The 25,102-nt window shown below is 35.7% G+C and overlaps 1 protein-coding gene across 1 annotated transcript in view; it reads right to left on the bottom strand.

Annotated features, from left to right (window-relative positions):
- Nucleotides 1-2,996: 2,996 nt before the first annotated feature.
- The window catches only part of LOC131845483 (huntingtin), a 61,753-nt gene continuing 39,647 nt past the window's right edge, over nt 2,997-25,102 (bottom strand). The window contains exons 25-43 of the mRNA XM_059194547.1: nt 23,796-24,207; nt 21,464-21,650; nt 20,528-20,672; nt 19,766-19,948; nt 18,598-18,716; nt 17,741-17,872; nt 16,538-16,690; nt 15,040-16,081; nt 13,700-13,893; nt 13,073-13,219; nt 12,086-12,277; nt 11,157-11,305; nt 10,666-10,793; nt 9,533-9,754; nt 8,529-8,731; nt 7,474-7,612; nt 6,379-6,514; nt 5,246-5,565; nt 2,997-3,788 (exon numbers count right to left, since the gene is read on the bottom strand). Of these exons, the coding sequence (XP_059050530.1) occupies nt 3,381-3,788; nt 5,246-5,565; nt 6,379-6,514; nt 7,474-7,612; nt 8,529-8,731; nt 9,533-9,754; nt 10,666-10,793; nt 11,157-11,305; nt 12,086-12,277; nt 13,073-13,219; nt 13,700-13,893; nt 15,040-16,081; nt 16,538-16,690; nt 17,741-17,872; nt 18,598-18,716; nt 19,766-19,948; nt 20,528-20,672; nt 21,464-21,650; nt 23,796-24,207 (4,611 nt within the window). The 3' untranslated portion in view covers nt 2,997-3,380. The remainder of the gene's footprint in view (nt 3,789-5,245; nt 5,566-6,378; nt 6,515-7,473; nt 7,613-8,528; nt 8,732-9,532; nt 9,755-10,665; nt 10,794-11,156; nt 11,306-12,085; nt 12,278-13,072; nt 13,220-13,699; nt 13,894-15,039; nt 16,082-16,537; nt 16,691-17,740; nt 17,873-18,597; nt 18,717-19,765; nt 19,949-20,527; nt 20,673-21,463; nt 21,651-23,795; nt 24,208-25,102) is intronic.

The following is a 25,102-nucleotide window of genomic DNA, read 5'->3' as shown; positions in this document are numbered from 1 at the left end:
CCTAATTTCAGGAATTAAATCTTGCCAAGGTAAGAAAATTTTTTTAGACTCGCCACCCAATCTATTGACAGTTTTGACAAGGTAATCTACTTCTTCATTACCTGTCACACCTTTGTGTGCCGGTATCCAAGTAAATATAATTTCTTTTCCTTTATTAAACAAAACAGTCCATAGTTCTTTAATTTGGTAAATAATATAGCTTGTTTTGGCACTAAATGAATGATTTTGCAACGCTGATAAGACTGACATGCTGTCACTAATGATAAGCCACTGATTATGAGGTTTAGCGCATATGTCTTCGTTAATATAATGCAAAGCTTGCAAAATAGCCAAGGCTTCGGCAGTGAATATACTAGTAATGGTAGGTAATCGAAATCCATAACCAGTTTTTATGCATAGACAACGTATTATCAACTTTATGCTCTGGCCATAAAGTTGTTATTACGTAAATTAAAAAGTACTGTATCAATTTTTTTAATTTTTATAATAAATTCTATTTGAATGATTAGGTATAAATTAATTGTATAATACTTACATGATTGGAGCGTCTTTCTTACCTACCTACAGTTAGGTAGGCAAAAAGAAGCATTAACACGGAAGACTAATTGTAAACTATACGTGTCATTAGTAAATCACGGGATCTTACCACGTTTTATATTGAATTCCCAATATTTCGGCAGTGTTTCAACCATGATCACGGGTAAACTGTAGAACAGCGGGTAGGTGGTAAATAAATCTTTTACAGGCATACATATTCGTCTATCTTCACATGTCTTCGTTAGTTGCTACTATTGAAACTCGCTCGATATTCATCTCGGCAAACTATACTCACAGGATCTTCACGTATGTTTAATAAATTTCAGATCGCGTTTTGTGTTACTGTTTAATGTGTAGTAAAACGTGGTAAGATACCGTGATTTACTAATTATACGTATAAATAATGACCGCGTCAATTTTAAAACAGTATGTAATTCTAAACTGTAGTATTCGATCGGTAATCCCAGTTTGGAAAACACGCAACGCTAGGCTTCCAAGCTATATCCGAACTCATTCTATGCCTGATGATGCCTCGTTTAAAGACAGCAGACTAAACTATTTCGCTGTAGATTCTTTACGAAACTAAAAAGCAGCGACCCAGTCAGACAAGCGCCTAATACTATCAATAAAATCGACGCTGATAAAAAAAATGAGATTTATTCGAAGCACCATAACTATAATTAGTACCCAATTTACAAATAGAGAATTTTTTTTTAATATAACTAGTGTAGGATTTTGTACCTTGGGGCGTTCATCAAATCGTTCATGTTGTATTAACCATTGACAATAGAACTCGTAAATTGTTGCTAGTTAATATTACACATGTTTAAAAAAAAAAACATTCAGGAGCTCCATGTATTAAGAACAATGCATTATTATTGCTACACAAAATTATAGTTTATTACAAGTGTGATAAAGCACAACATCATTCGATGGCGATCATAAAATATTTAAATCTCAATGACAATCTACTTACTAGTTTAGCTCTTTAACTATTTTTGTACCTTAATGTGAAGTTATTTACAGTAATGGAGACAATCACGAATTGAGATAACATTATGAAGTGTGGTTTAAACTGATTTAGTTGATTAGCGAGTGATTTACTAAATAAATTAGGACATATGTGAATCGAGGTATATTTATATCGAGGTATACTAGCTGACCCGGCAATTGTTTTGCCAAATAATATTGTTATTAAAATTTCGAGGTTGATTGTAGAAGGGCAAAAATTTATTCATTTCAAGACACATTAAACATACAGTATACATTATTAATATAGTTAAAGTGGTGACCACGGCTAGTGCAGCCTAGTCGAAACGTCGAGAAACGTAAATACCTCTATTTACCATAAAATTATTCGTGTTAAAACCCTTCTAACTATATTAATAAAATTATTCACTCGACCGAATTACTAAATCGGTCTAAACAAGACTTTATATAAATTTAATTTAAAAGCCACTCTACATATTTCTGTAATAAATATAATATTTTCACTGACGCTAGAGTGACAGCTTCTTATGTTACAATTTCTTCTAATGTAAATGTCAAAAAATATTTCACGTGCTGTGCACTTTTTTAACTACTTTTTACTATCTGTGGAATAACTACCGCATTGCTACTACTAATATTTTTAGTGGCGCCATCTAGTAATAAGCTTTATTATATAAGTCATCCGGGTCTGACCTGACTTCTTAAGTTAGATAAGTTTATTATAATTGTTGTATATTTATTTTAATCAATTTGTTATGTCCCTACCATTTAGTTAGACTAGTAACCCGCCCAACAACGGTGTTATAATGACATTAATGCCCTATCTGTGAGACTAATTGACAGCTTCGGTGGCATAGTGGTTAAGCACACCGCTTGACTTACAATGGTCGAGGGTTCAAACATTTGTATTCATGAGTATGATTGTTTCTATCGGTCAGGATGTTTTCTATGTATATTATGTATGTATTAAAAATATATATATAAGTATTTATATCAGTTGTCTAGTATCCATAACACAAGTTACCGTGGGACTAGATGACGCTGTGTTAATTGTCCAGGGTTATTTATTTATTATTTTATTACAGGATTTCTCACAGATGGGACTATAGTGTCCGAGTCTAATAATTGCCTCCTTCGCAGATAAGAAGATAAGAGATTTTGACCCTGGGGCCTGTTGTCTTCAGGGTCAATGGCGAGGCAAAAGGGTTCGCCTCTAGGTCTTCACCTTCACCCCCTAAGGCTGTCCGGATGACCAGTGTCTGTCTGTTGGAACTTATCGCGCATAAGGGCCTTATTCAAAAGACCTGGAGGGAGTCTTATACCCACCCAATCTCAGTAGCATAAGATTCAAATTCATTCATGAAGATATACTACCGTCTCTTTTTAACCATAAAACAAATTATATTTATTTCTCAACTATTTCAACCACTTTGGTAATCTAATATATTAAAATACGCCCTTTTATTCCTACAAAAACGGGTTCAATTCCCGGACAATAAAATATTCGGATTCTCGAATACATATTTTTATATAGAACTGCAATATGTTATTTACAAAAATTACAAATAGTATTATTTATTTTGGAAGCAAATGGCGCTATGTGTTATGTACAAGTCAATCCATTTTTTACTTTATTAATTTGCGGTAGGGTTCAATTTTGAAGTCGATAATCTAAACATTACTAACGAAACATTTGATGCATCGTATTTGATTTATGAACAAACAATAACTTTTACCACAGTTCATGTACATTGCCACTGTGGTATAAAACAATCACGATTCCTACTATTCTACGTCTTTAAGTGTAATCAGTTATAATACTGACTAGTCAATCGTTTCCAAGCGTCCTAAACCTACAAGTTTAGACAATGCAAAACATCTTCCAAGCACTGATTCTTATCACATAACTCCTTCAATCTCTCCAATTGAGGTGCGGTGAAATCAGAATGTGTGGACACCACGCACATCAACCTTCTATCCGTAAACGACACGGTGTCCTCACTGTTCGTCAGGAAATTCCGGAATATACCCCAAGCGATTTCTTTATCCACCGCCTTGTGGAAACCAGATCTGAGCAGGCTATAACATAGCGGTGATACTTTCCGTATGAACTGGTTCGAACTGGCTGAAACCAGTAATGTTGTAACACAATAGGGGAGTAGAGTAGCGGATACTTTCTCGTTCAGTAAGTGGCATAACGCTTCGAAGATCCAACCACTTAGAACCGGCAGTTGGTCTTGAGATACTGCTGTTTCAAACACCTGCAGCAAGAAATGTGCTTTTAAAACATAAATATATTGACGGCCTCGGTGGTCTAGCGATTTAGAACACCGTCCTAATTCCGATGGTCGCTGGTTCGATTCCTCGCACGGTACAAACATTTGTATTTTTGAGTATAATATGTTTATACTACTACTATTGAGTATGTATGTTTGTACTACTATGGGTGTTTTCTATGTATATTTTTTTTTATTTATTTATTCTACTTTTATTTATTGCACTTTTAAAAATTGTACAATTTGGCGAGCTTAATGCCATATGGCATTCTCTACCAGCTAACCATTAGGTAAGAACAGAAAGCGGTTGATGGGCAGTGGTGGGAAAGGACTAACCTATAATTTTACCTAACATAGGTAAATAGGTTTTCTTAAAAATAATTACAAATATACATACATAAATATAAATATATACATAATAATGATACACCAATAAAATTTTATACACCAATAAAATTAAAAAAAAAGAGAAATTTACATATATATTATGACAACAATAGATAATTAAGAACCGTTTTGTTCATTCAAGAGATAATCAAAAATTTTCCGTTTGAAAACAGGCTTACTCTGTGCTTTGCGCAGGGCTACAGGCAATCTATTCCAAAGACTAATAGCAGTGACAGTGAATGAATTAGACATAAATCCAGAATGGTGTGAAGGAGTTGAGAGAAGAAGGGTGTGGACCGAACGAAGATTAAGAGCATGGGAGTCACTAATGAACTGGAATTTGTCTTTCAAATATAAGGGAGAGGAAGTGTCATAGATGATAGTAAAGAGAGAACATAGGATGCGCAAGTTTCTGCGGTTACGAATATTTAACCATTTTAATTGGGATCGAAATTTAGATACGTGGTCATATTTACGTAGTCCAAAGATGAACCGGATACAGTTATTAAGTAAACGATCTAACTTATTCAACTGTTCTTGGGTAAGATTGGTAAGACACACGTCGGCATAGTCAATATGCGGAAGTATTAGAGATTGAATATTATATTAATATTATGTACGTAATTTATATTGTCTAGTACTCATTACACAAGCTCTGCTTAGTTTTAGACTAGATGGCGTTGTGTGAATTGTCCAGGATTATTATTATAACATACTATGACAGCTCGCCCGCTTGTACGACATTGTAAACGTTTTTTATAATTCTCTATTAACTTTCAAGAGTAAAAACCTAGATTACATTAAAATGTTAATATAATATATATATATATATTGGGCCTATGCGTCTGTTATAGACGAATTATAGCGAAATGGTCCGTGAACAGCTCTTTTCGTGGCTGTATAAACCGATACGAGAACGGCATGGCCTAACACGGGCTCGACAAGAGATATTATTGGCAGTAATCTGTACTGAGCCGCCTAGGTGGGGTTTCCGTCTCTTAACATGTTAATAACATACATAAAACTACCAATTACTAGGAACTTAAAAAACTAACCTCAAAAACGATCTGCGCATTCAAAACAGCACTCTCTATCCATCTCTCTCTATCACTTATAACACCTAGCTTTACCCTCTCAGCATCTTTGCAACTCTCCAGAAACTCTATTACGACTCTGCTCAACGTCGCCGCGGGTGGTAGAGTCTCTCTCAGGAAGTACTTCATGGCTGACGTGATGAGTGTCTTGCTCTCCTTGTTTTTGACTTGACGTAGACTCTTGTAGAGGAGAGTAATGCGTTCCATAGAGCTCATTAGTACGTCTGGGTCCATGTTTGATACGTCCGATGTGAGTTTAGGACTCAGTAGTTTATTGTCAGCTGTGAAAAATATTTATTATAAACAAATTTCTTATTATTTTAAACAAATTTCTTATTATTTTAAACAAATGTCTTATTATATTAAACAAATTTCTTATTATTTTAAACAAATTACTGATTATTATATTAGAGCCCGTTAGTTAGTGTCACCCGTCACTTTCGCCCCTTACGGGACTGAACGGACCGTCTCGGCCTTCAACTCGCGCGCATATCTATATTAATAATTTCGTCAAGGAGTACGGTAGACTCGAACGAAACTTTAAGTGAATAACAAAACATAAAAAATATTGATTTCGAGTCGACAACGGATATATCCGCAAAATTCGGATTATGGAGTATTTCGTTTAATTCTAATGACAGTAACAAACAAACTGTTAACAGAGAATAAACCTTAAAAGTTATATGTTTTGTTAATTTATTTTGAATGTTGATTTAAAATAGAAATCGTTTGTATAAATACTTTTGCACTTATTATTGCCTATAGTATTTATTAAACACAATGAACGAAGCTTTACGTATCTATGCCTTGCTTACTTAATATTCTTTGAGAACCGATGACTACAGAAATATCTACCCGAGCGAAGCCGGGTTTTCATCTAGTATAATAAAATTTTATTACAAACCGAGTGAAAAAGCTAAGTGAAATCTAGTAAACATATCCCCTGGATGCTGGCCCGTGTTAAGGAGTACAAGAAACCCTCAGGAGCATACAGACACAGGCACCCTTACATTTTGTAACATACCGTAGTTTCTTCCCCTACAATTTTTTGGTAGCAGTGCGTACATTGTCTAATCACATTGTTATAATCTCACCTGAGAACAAATGCACCATCAGTACTTGCACCGCGTGGTGTTCGCAGTAATTCTCCATGTTGTCCAACAATTTCTCTATTATGGTATTCTTCAGATCCTTAGGTAGGACTTGTTGACGAATCGTCGTACATATGCCCTGTGATAATAATATACATATGTAATATTAAGTTATATGCATATAATGGAGTATGGTGTGAATGAGAGAGAATGATGCGTTACGGGAGAGACATGAGCCATAGAGAGAGAGAGAGAGCCTTTTTTTTGTGGATGATAATGGAATGGTGCTCCCGCCTGCGCTAACGGTTTACGCTGGCGGGGCACCAGTGGAGGATGATAAGATGAACATGAGGTCCGGCCAGTTAGCCCATCGTGACAAATTCATCAGGAATTGATCACGGTGGTTTCCAGGGGGAATTGCGTGGAGGTCGACCTGACCATGGACTAACAAACCCCCTTTTCCCGGGGGGAAGGGGATTGTTAGTAATGTGGATTGATAACCCCATTGCTAGCAATGTACCATGTCAGGTCGACCTCCACGCGGTTCCCCCTGGAAACCATCGTGTTAAATTCCTGGTGAATTTGTCGCGATGGGCTAACTGACATGACCTCATTCTCATCTTATCATCTTCCACTGGTGCCCCGCCAGCGTAAACCGATAGCGCAGGCGGGTGCACCATCCCATTATCATCCGTAAAAAAAAAACCCTTTTCCCCCAGAGAGAGAGCGTTAAGTTAGTTCAAGTGGGGACAAGAGTTAAAAGAAGTACTTAGGAGTAATTTAGAATAAAATAAGTAAAGAGTATTTTAAGGTGTATAAAGCAGTGCATCCAGGTATTAACTATATATATAATTATATAATATAAATATATTTTATACACGTTCTTTTTAGTATAATCTATATAGTATATAGTAGGATAATCTTACATTATATAATGTTACCATTGTATAGTACGCTGCATGGCTTATTAGTAACGCGTACATTCGACGCGGAGTCGTAACGTGGACTGACTTTACACTGAACTTAAATCTGTTATCAGGGGAGGTACTAATGGAAGGGTGTAGAGTGTTGACAGAAATATTACAAGTGTAGGCACACCTTAACAACGAGGTCCGCACAGTAATGCCTGGGGTGTTTCAGCACAAAATCCACAGCCAAGTTGATCAGATCTGGATGGCCGAGTTCCACCAGCGCGAACAGCACCGTCCAGTACAGACTTTGTTCGTATAGTGAAATTCTGAAATAAATATTTATTTATTTTTAAGCTTCTATGGTTCCACGGCGATTCTGAGGTTTCCCGTGTCGCGTTCAATTTCTCGCACGTTACAAACATTTGTATTCATGAGTATGATTGTTTGTATCGGTCTAGGTGTTTTCTATGTATATTATAAATTTTTTATATATCAGTTGATTACTAATTACAATATATAATATAAGCTATGCATACCTTGGGACTAGATGGCGTTGTGAGAATTGCCCAGGGGAATTATTATTATTTAAATTATTTATTGCAGTATCAAAAAAAAAAGTATTATTTCTTCATTTTATGTTCTCCAAATTATTCATTATTATAATTTAGAGTTACGGGTAACAGTTGTTATTTTTATTATTATTCTATATACATTTTAGTATTCTCCCTTTGATGGGGTGATATACTTGTCTTAGCGAGACAACAAGTCATCATTATTAATATTTTTAAATGGAATTCAAAAATGCAGGATTTATATATATACTAGCTGTCCCGACAAACGTTGTTTTGCGTTAAAATAAAAAAAAATTTAGGGGTGGACTACCCCTAACATTTAGGGGGATGAAAAATAGATGTTGGCCGATTCTCAGACCTACTCAATACGCTCACAAAATTTCATGAGAATCGGTCAAGCCGTTTCGGAGGAGTATGGGAACGAAAACTGTGACACGAGAATTTTATATATATAGATATATATATAGTCTTATTTTATTTAAAATTAAACATATATATATATATATATATATATACATATTTTATTATAATTTTGTGGGAGGAAGTATACCTGTTGATCACAACCCTCGGTCTTGAGAAATCGACAAAAAGAAGAAGAATTAGCAGTAAAGTAATTAAATAGACTTCCCCAAAATAACACATAACTCGATAAAATATACAAAAGACTTACTCGTTATTCGGAAGCAAGTAATGCCTCACAACAACAACGTTCAGTTTGGTGACCAATTCTTGAAATGGATTCGGTACTCCAGGCGGCGCGACCGCCGGTTTACTGCTCAATTGTAGGAGACAACCCTGGAGTGCAGCCTGCCGTAGCGGCGCGTAACTCGATGTTAATGATTTCAACAGTTTTTGATGCACCGTTGACAATTCCTGGAGGATTTATTCAAACAAACTTAATATATATTATAAGTCAATAATACATCATCAAGAATGCTATTTCGTTTTTTCGAGTGGCTCCACTGATAAACAGCGCTGCAGTGACACACTGCGGCACCAGCTGAGTGGAGACCCTTTCAGCTCATAGCGATATCTTTTTTTTTTATGTTTTTCATATTTTTACTTTGTACTATGATGCAGAATAAATTATTATTATTATTATTATTATAAAAATAATAGAATATCATTCGGAACGCAAGTTCATAACAAGAAGAAGCTGATACTTTAATTGTTGCTCTTTTAAAAAATATTGTACAGAAATACTTTTTTTAGGAATTTTGTGGGAATATATACTTTAGTGGTGTAGTATGCAGTTTCCCATGTACTTCTAACGACCGAAAATTGGATTTTAGCACAATACAAACGTTTGTATTTATGAGTAGAGAGAGAGAGTGATTCTTTGTATCGCTCGGGTTGTTTTTTACATGTGTTATGTATTTTAGGGCGTGTTCACAATCAAATCGGACGTATACTGGTTTGGCATCATCGTACTATAAAAAAATGGAAACGAGTGCAGACGCCACATTATGAACTTACGGAGCTGAAGGCCAATCTCTAACCGAGGGATACCACTTTAGTCTGAGGACACCGATAGGTGTCCTTCGAGCCAAAGCCGAAGTCGACCTTTGAGGCTTTGGTCTTCGTAACTTCGATGCCAGTTCGAATGAGATAGGAGATCGATAGGATGGGAAACGTCAGTGCGGTCTAGGAATTTGTGTAGCAAACGTGCCATACCTGGAGCCCCTCGACGCCGTCCAGCACGCAGAGGCAGGTGGAGAGCGCGAGCAGCAGCGCGCGCGCCGCCGCCGAGTACTGGGTGAGCGCCGCGTGGGGGTCCGCCGCCAGCCACAGCAGCACCCCGCCCGCCCAGCACCACTGGCCCGCCTCAGAGAACGCCGCGCCGGCGTGCGGCACGCCCGCCACCAGCACCACGCGCGCCGCCGCGCCCGCCCCCGCCTGCAACACGACCACGTGACACACCACCACCGCCACCAGCACCGCCTACGCCATCGCCGGTATCACGTGACACCACCACCATCACCGTTACCATCGACACCATCTACACCACCACCGCACCCGCCTGTGACTTTTACCTTGTAACCGTTATTAAAAACCAAAAACCAACATCATCGCCAACATCACCATTACCACCGGCTACTAATATCACCATCTCCATCAATGCCAATATCTCTACCACCACCAACACCACAAACACCGCCTCCTTAAGCACCACCACCAATATCAGCATTGTAATCACCACCACCACGCTACCCACTCAGCACTGCTATCTATAAAATCAACGGCATAACGCTAAACACCATACTGAAATCGCCGCAACAAAATCCAAAATAGACGTCAACCTGATATACAAATACCCTCACAGCACTAGATAAGCAATGTCTAAATCCAACACCAACATCACCAGCCCGCATCAAATGCAAGCCGTAGATGTTACACAGCATTAAGTTATATATATGTATAGTAAATATATACTACATATATCAATAATAATACAATTATGTTGTTTTCTATTCAAAAGAAAAAACAAACATTTTATCTTACATTTTATGAATCAAAAAATATTTTTAAATTTAGAATAAAGATGAGACAAGTACATAGAGAAATGAATTAAAAATATGTTGAATTATTTTTAAATTTAGAACCGTCTGATTTCTAAATATAACGATGGATTTTGTTTTAATTTAAACGATCAATATTCAGTTATAAATGTAGAACGATCTGATTCCTAAATATAGAGATAGATTGTGTTTTAAATGTTGAATATTCAGTTTGTCATAAAACAAGGTATTCTTGAAGACCATACAATTGTTGTATTGTGATTATTAATGTATGATATAATTTATTACCTTCGGGTCCAACATCTGTGTGGTGACATCCATCAGGATCTGTAGACAGCTATTCACATCCACTTCTCTGTTCTTCTTTATGCGTTTCATTTCTTGACGAACTTTGTATGAGCCCCCATCGACTATATCTTTAAAAGAAATAGAAGTACTAAGACTATGTACCACAAATGTGTTAACTTTAACATTAAATCTATTTACTTCTAAATTATATATTATTTTAATTAATAAAATATTCATGTATTTGAAAGAAAGAAAGAAAGAAAGAAAGAAAAAGAAAGACACACACACACCGATATATTTTGTTTAATTGTTACTACTGGTCAGATCTTTGAACAAATTTTGACTATTGGGCGACCACTAATTAATAAAAATATACTTGATGGTGCATAATGATGATGATAATGACGAGGGTGATGATGATGATGAGGGTGATGATGACGACGATGACGATGATGGTGCATTATTATAGTGATGATGATGATTATACATACCAGAAGCTAACTTTAAGTATTCAGCGTTGAACTGCGGGTAGTGGTAACCTTCGAGACCGTCGCTCTGCAGCGGTATGCGTTCTAAGTTTACGCATTCGAACAACTTGTACGCAGACGTGCCGGCGACTATATTGCGAAGTATTTGCATCCTAAAATAATAATATCTCAGGACAATTCACACAGCGCCATCTAGTACTAACTATAAATGTTGATTTAGTTTTATTTATATAACTTTAATGCACGTCATACATAAGTAAAAAGTACATATGGCGGACTTAACACTTAGTGGTATTTTCTACCAATCAACCATGATTTGTGCAGAGATAAGTTATTATAATATTGTTTGCACCGCCAGCAACTTATCTCTGCACAACTCATGGTTGACTGGTAGAAAATACCACTAAGTGTTAAGTCCGCCATATGTACTTTTTACCTGTGTATGACGTGCATTAAAGTTATTTAAATAAAAAATAAATAAATAAGTTGTTGGCGGTACTAATAATATTATAATATTCAATATAATGTCATGACGGTATGCTGTTTTATGCGTCTCTATCTTAATTTCAAATAATACCATTCTGACATTTTTCTTCTACTCTATTCATTCGTAACAGATCACCTTTCGTCATGCTTTCTCTTCCATTCTAAGAATGTATACAGTCTTCTGTCAAGTTAGAGAGGCAAACTTCTTAGCATTCCATGGATACAACATGTAGATGCCGTGTCCATCATGTGGCAGAGAGGTACGAGCTACCACCTAAATGAACTATGTACTACTTAAATGTACTATGTGCTACATAAATGCATTATGTAATACATAAATGTACCATGTACTACTTAAATATACTATATACTACATAAAAGCACTATGTACTACATAAATGCATTATGTAATACATAAATGTACTATTTACTACTTAAATACGTACCCATTACTGACATGTACCCGCGATCTGGGTACGTGTAATATCCCCTTAGTGCGTACTTTGGGTATAGTACTGATGAGCAACTCAGTAATGCCCCGTATCGCCCAGTGAGTTCCGTTGCCTTGTAATGCACCAAGAAGACCTACCCATATTTCTTCGAACTGCTTTTTGGATGACCATCCAATTAGGTTTACTCTATAAATTTAAACGGACATTATTTATTCATATAACTTTAATTTACACAATATTACCGTATTTTCTACCATTTCTTCTTCGAACTATACTAATGGTGTTGACTGCAACTGGCCTTTACAATTTCACCGAACGATAGAGGACGGGTGCAAATGGCTCTCTAAACCCGCGGAAGGACTTATGGAGCGCCGGAAAGTCAACTCATGCCGGACTGAAACTCGGCTCGGGTCGTCGTAATTTCGATCCCCGTTTGAATTGAACGGGAGATCGATCGGAGGGGCTTTTTTACCCGCAACCATAGGGACGTTCAGGGAAAAACTGCAGACAGTGTATATATATAACAAAACAATTTTTTTTTTTTAATTTTTTTCCAAATAGTTTGCCCAACAAGCTATTGGGCCTACACTAGATGTTAAGTGGCAACCGTCGCTTATATATATATATATATATATAAACACAGACAATTTCAATACATTAATTTAATAATATTTTTTAATACGTATGTTAGTCTATAAGGTATTTATAATACGGGCCTAATAGCCTGACATAAATAAATAAATAAATAAATAAACAGTACAGCAGACAGAACGTGATCATGTAAAACCCATGATACGCCTAATGTTGCCATTCCGAGGGACTAGGATATCATACACCTATTACCCTGTAATTTAACTGTCAAATCTAAACCATCAGATCTGAAGACAGTAAAGTAAGGTATCTAAGCAACTTTGTTAGAAGTCTCCGACTGGTGTGAATATATCAACAAATTTAAAGGATTGTTAAATAGTTTTAAATTACCTGAATAGAAATGCTTCCAATATATCCATATCCTGCAATGCTTGGAGGGGTAGATCAATCTTCAAAGGTAACTCCTTCTTCGATGAAACTTCTACTGATGACCAGGCTATTGGCGGAATTAAGGCTATGTTGCTGACTATATCGAGGCTAAAAAATGATTTTTTTATTTAACAGAATAGAAAAGAATAGAATAGAAAATAATTTATTCAAATAAACTTAATTTAAGCACTTTTGAATAGTCATAACAATTTGTTTTTTATCTACCACTCGTTCGGAGAGCTGTCTCATCACAAGAAGAATGAGCAAGAAACTTGTGTGTTGCTCTTTTAAATAATCGTTGTAAGTAATATACACTGCACCTGGATGACAGAGCTTTGCTCGGAATTTTTTGTTGTTTTTTTTTTGGACAAGATAGACAATAAGACAAGACAATATTTTTAAACCCCAACACAAAGAGAACGGTAGTTCTTTATAACCCTTTTGTGTTTAATATAAATAAAGAATACGGTGTTAAGTAAGTTTAGCGTGTCTATGGCATAGTGTCTCCCAAACTACTGTACCGATTTTGAGAGAATTGTCTAGGGTTAGAAGTTATTATTAAGAAATAGAAGACATGTGAAGACTTACCGAGACAAACTCACAAGTAATCTCTCAATATGTTTGACATAACACTTTCCCATGACGCTGCTTGGTTTCGTATAGAAATTCTGCTCCCAATAACCAATGAGAGTGACCAACTTATTCCCGATTACAATCATATCAGAGGTTGGACCGGTGTCTTGGGTTTGAATGTAATGATTCAACACTAGGGGCTTCGAATCCTGGTGACAAAATAGTATATCTTCATATAAATATATGTACTACTAGCTGTGTCCGCGATTTGACCAGCGTTAAATTTCAATATAAAATATACCCTATGTGTTATTCTGATGTATCATAAGCTGTATTACTGAAAAGTTTCATCTTATCCGTTGAGATATAGTCGAATTTTGAATAGCCATATTTTTTAATCTATCGCTCATTCAGAAAGCTGTCTCATCACAAGAACGATGAACGAGAAAGAGCAACAGGCTCTTTTAAATAATTGTTGTAACTTTACATTTTTTTTTAAATAATTGTTGTAACTTTACATTTACTGAATACCGTTATATATATTATAATATTTATTTAATACCGCTAAAATTTAAAAATTCTTTAAGGAAAATTATATTAGATAGACAGCGACAGCCCTTGGATAGTGGCGACAAATCTGGACATAAAATGCGATTTTTTTTGTGTAGATACACATGCGTTGCATGCATGTCACGTGTGTATCCGTGTGGATATTATTATTATTTATGTATTAATTTGTTAAATTTTTATTTCATTATGTTGTGGTATGGTTATCTAGCACGTGTGATTAGGTACGGCTGCGTAGGTACAAACTGAAAACCAGCGCTGGACGCCCATCAGTCCAGCAATAGCTGAGTTTGTACCTATTGCCAATCATATTAAATATGTATAAATGTGTAACTTTATGATTTTAAATTATAGTATTTAGAAACGAGAGCTTCGTCTACTGGTCTGTCCCGACTAGGGCCTCTAAAGTTTGTAATATATAAAATATGTAGGTACGTAATTCATTTAAAAACTAAAATGCAGTTAACCTGCGCACTATAGTGATCCTAAGTTCCTAAATAAATAAAGAGAAAAGAAAGTTCGAATCTTGCTGATCGAAAAAACTATTATACTTTTTACACACCTTCCTCGTAAATGGAAGGGATAGTAATGACTAATGACCCTATTAGTAGACTAGATGTCCTCCACGCGGACCATCGAATACTGATATTGGCAATAAATGGATTTATTATTATTATTATTATTACATTTAAGTTTAAATATGCAAATACAAACTACGACTAGCACCAATTTTAACTATTATTTAAACTTATATTATAAAGACCAAAGAAAGAAGTTAAGAATGTTACCTTCACTAAATATTTCACAACTGCATACAGACAGCTTATCGTGGACTGAGTTTTATTCATATTGCTCATGTTCAATTCTGTCCATACCTCTTGAAAGCTCAACGCCTTCGCAACATTATCCACTGTTATCAATATTACATTGTCTATCACAATATTTTCTGTTACATCCGGAGTTCGAAACGATACGTCATTGTTTATCGGACTCTCAACAATCTGCTTGTTTTTTATCAAAAACGACAAATACTGGAGAGACATTACTGAGAATATCGCTATATTTTTCGCCAAACTACCCGGTAGAATGTTATCGATAGACTTGTCCAGTAAATCACAATCGATTTCGTCGATTGTGCCGATTAATCGACGCAGAGCGTCGAGGTAACCAGTCAGAATCGTGTGCAATGTGATATACTCCTGATAGAACAGTTTGTCTTGAAACACCTGATGACATCTACGCGTGTACCTGTCTATAGATTGTTCTACGTTCAAATTGAAATTCTCCGATTGGCTCAACGGACGGTTTTGTTTCGGGAACAACCTGATGACATCTGTCAAACACTTGTCAAAAGTCGCGACAGCCGCTCGGTATAATCCCGACAGCTCTGGTAATATCAACTCTGTCTCTTCTTCTGTCAACTCCAGATGGCCAAAGTTCTCTTTCGCATTCTCGTTATCTCTAATTGGTATGAAGAACTGCGATTTCGACTCTTTGCTATCGCTCTTCTTGAATACGTGCAACGTGTTCGCAACATTGAGTTTGTTGCTATCGATTGAGGTCGTCACATCCTCTTTTATTTTCATCGCCTCTCGGTGTTCCTTCATGCGATCTTTCTCTATCTCCTTCGACTCATGAACAGAGACAACGTTTAGGAACTCCCTAATATAATTATCTGTGGATATCTTGAAGCAGGGACTTAGTATTTTCCTGTCAAACTCGGGACACGACGTGACAGTTGTCAGTTCTTCTTCAGACAGATTCCACATAAGAAGTGCGAGCTCGTTTTGATTGGTCAGCTTGCGGGTTGTAGGATCTTTTTGGCAGCATCTGTATATCATTCGCGTTTAGTACACATTATTAATACAGATATTCGGGTTTTAAAAATTTAATGGTAAATAAAGGTATTATTTACCCTTATATATATAACAAGGAGTCGTAGAAATTACAAGGTTCGAGCAAGAAAACCATGAAATATAGGTATCCTTGGAAGGTTCCAAGGATATATATATATCCTTGGATATAGATTTTGTTTGAGTAAGAAAACCATGAAATATAGGTATATTTCATGGTTTTCTTACTCAAACAAAATGTGACAAGTCACCTGTCACAGACAGATGGTAGGGGTAGCTAAAAATTTCTGAAATTGCTACTATCAACGTGATTAGCTGTGACAGGTGATAGGGGTAAATATTACCGATATTGATGTGACGTAACACTATAATTTTAACTAATAAAATATTAATAACTGTACGTACAGTAATAGAGTACAGAGTAAAAAATTACCTGCTTTTCACCAGATTCGCTAGCCAGTTGGCATCGACACTTGTCGTGGAGATGTACTGCGGGTTAATAGCACGATCTTGCGACAAGTCCAGTGGAGAAAGTGCGAAAAATGTCGACGCAAGAGAATTTAGTTCCATAACTAGTGATGGGTAGCTGTAGAAGAATATTTATAACATAAATACATAATTAAATTAAATTTCCACCGTAAAGAGACAAATTATATTTAATACTAGCTATACCCGTGACTTCGTCCGCGTGGAATTATACTTTATTTTTCTAAAATAAAATAATTTTTCTAAAATAAAGGTAGCCTAAGTTACTACTTATTACATTAGCTACCTGGCAAAAAAGTCCCGTTAAAATCGGCCCACCCATTTCAGAGATTAGCAGGAACAAACAGACAGACAGACGATAATTTAAAAAATGTTATTTTGGTGTATGTACCGTATTTATTAAGTATATGCATGCAGTAAAAAACTGTTATTTCAATATTACAATAGGCACTCCAATTTTATTTATATATATAAATTGTACCAATTTGTTTTTCTTTAAATTAAATAAAATTCTGTTAACATGATAATTCATTGCATTACGTAGTTATATATCATTTTCTATTTATTTTACTTTTTATTATATAACCTTATCTAGCTATCTAGCGTATATTGAATGCGTCTATATAATTTAGCTCTTAGGCATACATAGTGTTGCATTACAATCCAGTTTTGTACTGAACTACATACTCCTAATTATATTATTATATTGATTATAATCTGTTTTATATGCTAATAAATAAATAATATAAAAAAAAAGCTACTGAATACACGTTATATTCCTTTTTTATTTATATAAGGAACTTAATAAAAACTAAGAAAACGTGGTAACATTATTACGTATGTACGTTCACATATAAATAATGCCTGAAACAATTTTTTTAAACGTAATAATAACGATGATTATCCACAACAGCTCCATGCAGTCCGAAGCAGGTTTTAAAAAAAATGTAACGGGTTTGATTCTTCGCTTTATGCAAACATTTGTATGATTGCTTGTATAGTTTTGGATGTTTTCTATATATATTATGTATTTATTTACAAAAAAAAATTAAGCATTTACATCAGTTGTCTAGTACCCATAACACAAGCTCTGCTTAGATAGAGTTGTGTGAATTATTCAGAGGTACTATTATTATAACTTTACACTTACCGTACATGCGCCTGATCTCGTTGCAGCATCTCGAGCGCAATCTGAACGTCCTCCTTAGACAACTGTTCGTTTATTTTCTCCTCATTCATCTCTTTCAGCATCCAACATCTGTCTATAGCCAATTTAGCGAATCTAAAAAAAATAACAAAATATTTTTTATTTACTCTTATTGCACCAGAGGTATATTACAAAGAATATAAACAGAAGTAATAAGGTACATAAGGCGGTCTTATCGCGTGAGTAATCTCTTCCATATAACCCTTGGGTAGAGTAGAGGAGACATAAAATGGTAGGTGGTGCAGGAATGTACTAGAGAAATGAATTAACATGTGGAGTAAAAACTTTGTACCCCTTATTTGACAAGTATAAAATTTCGCACACTTATAGAGAAGGAGTGCAGAATACTAATATTTTTTTAATTATGCATAAGAAACAAATGAAATCAAATCAATAAAAATACCATGTATTTGACATACGCATATATATTCTTTTGTTTATTGCCTGCGCGACTGACAGTGATTATAGAAGTACTAGTTGTACCTGCATTAAATTTCAATAAAAAATATTGCCTATATGTTATTCTGATGCATACGCTATATGACCTATTGTAAAGTTTCATCAAAATCCGTTCAGTAGTTTTTGCGTGAAAGAGTAACAAACATCCATACTTACAAACTATCGCGTTTATAATATTATTAAGATAAGATTAAGATAGGTTTTAACAATAGAACCTTAAAGTTCAAGGTTATAATTTAAATTGATTATTGTCGAATTTCGCCCAATAGGCTACCAGTAGTTATTAATGAATATTTCCTAAAACACAGTTAAAATGTATAACAAATGTGTTATATTCTTACCTCACAGCTAGTGCTGGCTCCTGTTTACCAATAATCCGGCATATAAAGAATATCAAAGCGCCAGACTGACTTTCGTGGCACAATGACAATATTTTATATGCGTTCAGTGCAAACTCATCCTGAAAACAAGACATTAATTATATTAAAAATATTAAAGGAGTAAAACTATTTCTACACTTACTTTAATATTTTTATAGAGAGGTAGAAGCCTAAGTGGATGTACCAAGAATTATGAGTAAATGTAGACATAACATACACAGAAGTCATAAGTCACATACATTGTCATAAGTCTGATTATAAATATTATTATAACACAGGGGACAAACGAGCATACGGCTCAACTGATGGTGAGTGATTCCCCATGAGCACCCGCAACACCAGGGGAATTGCAAGTACGTCGTCGGCCTTTTAAAAAGGAATAAGCTCTTTTCTTTAATATTTCAATATCGTATGAGTTCGGAAATACCATTGCTTTGAAGATGATTCGGTGGAGTGGTTTTTTTTAATGATAATGGAATGGTGCAACCGCCTGCGCTAACGGTTAACGCTGGCGGGGCGCCAGTGGAGGATGATAAGATGAGCATGAGGTCAGGTCAGTTAGCCCATCGTGACAAATTCACCAAAAAATTGTCACGATGGGTTCCAGGGACCGCGTGAAGGTCAACCTGACATGGTACATTGCTAGCAATAAAATAATCAATCCATATTACTAACAATCCCCTTTCCCCCTTTGGTGGAGTGGTTGAGCGTGGCATTGATATTCAAGAATATTTTGATATTTGACGACCTCGGTGGTCTAGCGGTCTAGCACATCGCTTTACGTCTGATGGTCGCGGGTTCGATTCCTCGCACGGCACAAACATTTGTATTCATGAGTATGATTGTTTGTATCGGTCTGGGTGTTTTCTATGATATGTATGTATTTAGGAAAAAAAAAATATCTATGTAATTGTATCAGTTATCTAGTACCCATAACACAAGCTTTAGATAGCTTAACTTGGGACTAGATGGCGCTGTGTGAATTGTCCTGAGATTATATATCATATTGAACTCGGCTATCATTTCACATTTATATATCATAAATGTTTGTAACGTGCGAGGAATCGAACTTGCGACCATCGTAAGTAAGGCTAAACCGGTATATCACCGATGCTGAAATAAAATATACCTTCAAAAAATTCTGGCATCTTGCAGCTACAGCTTGAAGGAACAGCCCTGATGCACTATCCGTCTGTTGTACCTTGGTTATTAGACTATGCACCACACTCTCCTGGTACTGGCTGATGAGGATATGACCTCGATTGACTAGGAGCCAGGTCAGGTGCACCACTTCTGATAATCCATTGTCTACCTGTTATACATAAATATATTTGATTATTATATACTACATGTGCCCGAGATTTCCCCCGCGGTAAATTTCAAAAATATAGCTATGTTTTATTCCGATGCAGAAGCTATATTACTGTAAAGTTTCATCAAAATCCGTTCAGCAGTTTTTAAGATTTTTCAACGCAGACCGCATCAACGTCAACGTCAACGTGTTAAATACGTTATGTTATTTTTGTAAATACGTATGTATCCTATGTATATAGGAAACACTCAAATCAATACGAACAATTATATTCGTAAATACAAATGTTTGTACCGTACAAAGAATCGCACCCGCAACCATCTGAAGTAAGCCGGCGTACTTAACCGCTACACTACCGAAGCTATCCTTTATTTCAGATGCTTGTATGTATGTGTTAAGAGAGTAATTAAAATTCTGCAACACGCAAGTTTCTTGCTCATTCTTCTTGTGATGAGACAGCTTTCTGAATGAGCGGTAGATTGAAAAAATGTGATGACTATTCAAAAGTGCTTCAAAGTAAGTTCATTTGAATAAATGATTTTCTATTCTATTCTATTCTAAAAATTATATGTAACTTACAAAATATTCACAGTAGGCCATCACGCAAGCTATCTGTAATATATCGACCCGTAGTAGCTGCTTGTCGGCGCTGTCTGCTCTAAGAGGCAGATTGCGGGCGAAACCTATTAGTTTCTGCCAGAACTTGTGAGTTAAGAAGTTCAGCCTGCAATAAATTTGTACAATATAGCTGAATCCCCCGACATAGTTTGTTTTAATTTTAATTAAAAATAGGCTATGTATGTAGGTACTAGTGATACAATCTATGTTCACGTCAAACTTTATTCAGTTCCGTTCAGTCGTAAAATAGAAAGACAGACATATTTCTGCATTTATAATATTAGTTATTTGAAAATTTAGTGTTTAATAGGTTAATAAAGATATTGACCTCTCTCGCCGTTGATTTTAAAATGAGAATAGTTAGTAATTGCCTTATACAAGGAGGAAAGAGGATTGTTAGTAATGTGGACTGATGATCTTATTGCTAGCAATGTACCATGTCAGGTTGACTTCCACGCGGTTCCCCATGGAAACCATCGGGATAAATTTTGGTGAATTTGTCACGATGGGCTAACTGACCTGACCTCATGCTCATCTTATCATCCTCCACTGGTGCCCCGCCAGCGTAAACCGTTAGCGCAGGCGAGAGCACCATTCCATTATCATCGTAAAAAAAAATGCCTTATACAATAAGATAGCATCATAATAATAATATCTCACGACAATTAACACAGCGCCATCTAGTCCCACACTAAGCTTGTGTTATGGGTACTAGACAACTCACATAGATACATACATACATTTTTCTATTGTATATACTTAATATATATAGAAAACACCCAGACAATCAATCTTACTGATTAATACAAATGTTTATACTGTCCGAGGAACCGAACCCGCGACCGTCGATGTGCTAAATCGCTCCACTACCAAGGCCGACATGGCTAATAACCATACCTGATCAACAGATGCGACCAGTGAACAGTGAGCAGGGGTATACGGTGTGCTGAGCGCAGGCAGATCAGATTGAGCAGGTCCAGTGGGATATTCTCATCAGGGCTATAGAGACCAGTATTGAGACCGCTCTGTTCATTATGCAGTATAGTTTGAGCGGTCTTTGCTGTTAATGGGAAGAGGCAGCCATCTGAAATTATAGATTTTTTTATACTAACATGATGACAAATAATCATACGGCCCATCTGATGGTAAACGGTTACCGTAGTCTATGGACGCCTGAAACACTAGGGGTGTCAGGTAAACATTGCTGATCCATAAACCTTAATCATTTCAGCCCGGAAGACGTCCACTGCTGTACAAAGGTTTCCCCCAAAAACATCCAGGACAATCCAACGATTTCTTTACATAGAAGCCTTAATATTTCTTGAAAATCCCCAGTCAAGAAATGTTGATACTAACGTAATAAATCATCAGTCTTAACTTAACTAAATAAAAACAATATACATTTAGTCGCAATGCATCGAGTCTGAGTACCACTGACCGCTGACCGACCTCTCTTAAATGTAATTCACCGTTGCATTTAAGGCAGGTAGTACTCGTACCTTCTACAATCTAAGTGTACGCGGAAGTTCTCTGACAACTCACTGTCCGAGACTACTTAAGTTCCAGCATTTCAATATATTATTACTATAGTTAAATTATGTTATATAATTTAATCGTTCTCGTTTATATAATTTGAACCAAATCTTTTTATTTTTCGGCTTGTTCTATACTATAACACGCATGTATATCTAAATATATATAACTCAAATAGAGCAAGAGCCCACGATGGCCAGACATACGTCTTATTAGTAAACGTGAAAGTTCGTGTATGTGTGTCCCCAACACAGGTAAGAACGATCCCCAATCATGAAACCTGGATCGTGGTTCCTTTGGCAGGTAACACGTAACAAAGGTGTAAAAAGTTTCATATCAGATTCGTTATTTTAAGAAACTTCATACTTTCATATATTGTTCGTAGTAGTATTATAACTTGTTCTGCTCATTGCCAGACACTTAGTGTGGTTCCAACCCCCCGCCGGACCGCCCTAAACTATACTATTTTATAAATAAACTTACGTCATTTTAATAAAGCTGAACTTTATAAATATTATTGAGAGAACTATTAAACTGAGTTTCCTAAATTGCCAGACAGTTTTCTTGGTTCTTCATCCTACCAGACTCATTGGAACCATATATTGGGTTGGAACCATACTAAGTGTATTAACGCGAGCGAAACCGCGGGCAAAAGCTAATTACATATAAACCTTCCTCTTGAATCACTCTACCTATTGCTGAAAATTATATTGAAATCCGTTGCATAATTTAAAAGATATAAGCAAACAGACAACGGCGGGACTTTGTTTTATACCATTTTTTTAAACTACTATGGTGGCAAACAAACATACGGCCAATCTGATGGTAAATGGTTACCGTAACCTATGGACGCCTGAAACACCAAGGGTTACTTGCGCGTTGCCGACCCTTAAGAACCCTTAATATACCCTTCTTAAAAACACAATGCTGTAATCTTGTGAGAAAACCTCGGCAGGTAGTTCATTCCATAATCTAAGTGTACGCGGGAGGTAGCACCTCTGAAACCGCACTGTCCGAGACCACTTAGGTTCTAGCTTCTATATATATAATAACAAACTGATTTTACCTAAATGTCGTTTGGCTAAAGTTAGTAATTCGTTTTATGGCAATTGCGTAAGGTTTTACAATAAAATACCAGAGTCTGTTATAAATCTGCCAGAAAAAAGATTTAAATGTCAAATAAAACAGATCCTTTGCAAAAAAGCTTACTATAAAATTGAAGAATTCGTTAACGATAATAATGTTTTTATAGAAAAACTTTAAATCCATAGCACTGACAATATTATCTGATTACATTAATAATGAGTGCGTAGCGACTTCTATGTTGATTATCGCATGCCTCTTACTTGTTATACTGTAATTATTTATATATAAAAAAAAAACATCTATTAAAAAGAGCAACACACAAGTTTCTTGCTCATTCTTCTTGTGATGAATCTGCATTCCGAATGAGTGGTAGAATCAAAATATGACTATTCAAAAGTGCTTGTAATGAGTTTATTTGAATAAAGATTATTTCTATTTCTATATAAAAATATAGAGACTATAGTAATAAGAAATATTCAAACGGGTATACATGTTTTATATATATATAGCGTCCTCTGGAATCTCTATCTATTAAAAAAATTCAAAATCCGTTGCGTAGTTTTAAAGATTTAAGCATACATAGGGACGGACAGACATCAAAATTACTTACTAGTCAAATGCAGCATATGTTTCACTTGTACTATAATATTGACGCACACCGAATACAACAATCTGTCATTCTCGACCTTATTACCAGTCTTCTGAAGGTCGGATATAGCACCGTCACAGCCATCATAGCATCCGTCCATCTCAATTATCACGTACGTCAATGTTTTGAACAGCAATCTGACTAGAACGACATCTGGCGACAGGTTCGCGCAGTTCTCATTAACATTCTGAACATTCAGGGGATCGACATCTGGTTTTACGTTGAAGAATATTGATTGCGGTGATAGACTGCTCGCTTTCAAATAGTTTATGGTCAGTAATATCTCACTTTCCGGTATTAGTATGAGCACCTTTCTTAGTAATACCATAATTATTGATAAATATCTGAGTTTCGACTTCGTTGGTGTTGTTAGCTGAAAGATATATTAGAAATGTATAGATATACATATAAATATTGGAGTGTGTTTTTTACTACATGCATTTGAATATAAACACCAAAATAACATTCTTACTATTTTTGTCTGTCTGTTTGTTCCGGCTAATCTATGTAATGGCTGGGCCGATTTGGACGAGACTTTTATTGGCAGGTAGTTGATATAATAATGAGTAACTTAGGCTACATTTATTTTAGAAAAATTGTTTTATTTTAGTAAAATAAAGATAAATTTCACACAGACGAAGACGCGAGCACAGCTAGTTAATAATAATACCCTATTGTTAACACCTGCATGATTGTTAGAGGCAATTCTCGTATTATTTGTAGCAATTAGTTATGTGTTTTTTATTGCCACCGTCACAAAATTAATCATATTTTATATGCCTTAAGTAAAACGTTTTTTATATCTCGGAATAAATATTATTGTAAAAGAGGAAAATATACGTTAATTTCAAGATTTCACGTTTTCTCGATATCAAGAACTAGCAGACCCGACTACGCGTTGCTGTAGCTAAGGTTCTTGAATATTATATTAATATTATATCTATAATTAATAATATCTGGAATATTTCGACTTTAAATTGAGATGTAAACTATCCTATCTACTATGTTGGATCAAATTGCACACAATGTGCAAATCAAATTTGCAATCGGTCAGTAGTTTAGGAGTCCATCGCGGACAAACAACGTGACACGTAATCTAAATAAGGTATATATAACACGAAGGTGACTGACTGCCATAGTGATCTATCAACGCCCATCCCATACCACTGGACGTATAGGGCTGAAATTTGGCATGCAGGTAGATGTTACGACGTAGGCATCCGCTAAGAAAGGATTTTGATAAATTCCACCCCTAAGGGGATACATTA

This window comes from Achroia grisella, unplaced genomic scaffold (genome assembly GCF_030625045.1).
Source record: "Achroia grisella isolate CSIRO2021 unplaced genomic scaffold, CSIRO_AGI_Agris_v1 utg474, whole genome shotgun sequence".
In the NCBI taxonomy this organism is placed as follows: domain Eukaryota; kingdom Metazoa; phylum Arthropoda; class Insecta; order Lepidoptera; family Pyralidae; genus Achroia; species Achroia grisella.
The sequence above is the reverse complement of the archived record's forward strand: the minus strand, read 5'-3'. Positions and strand labels throughout refer to the sequence as shown.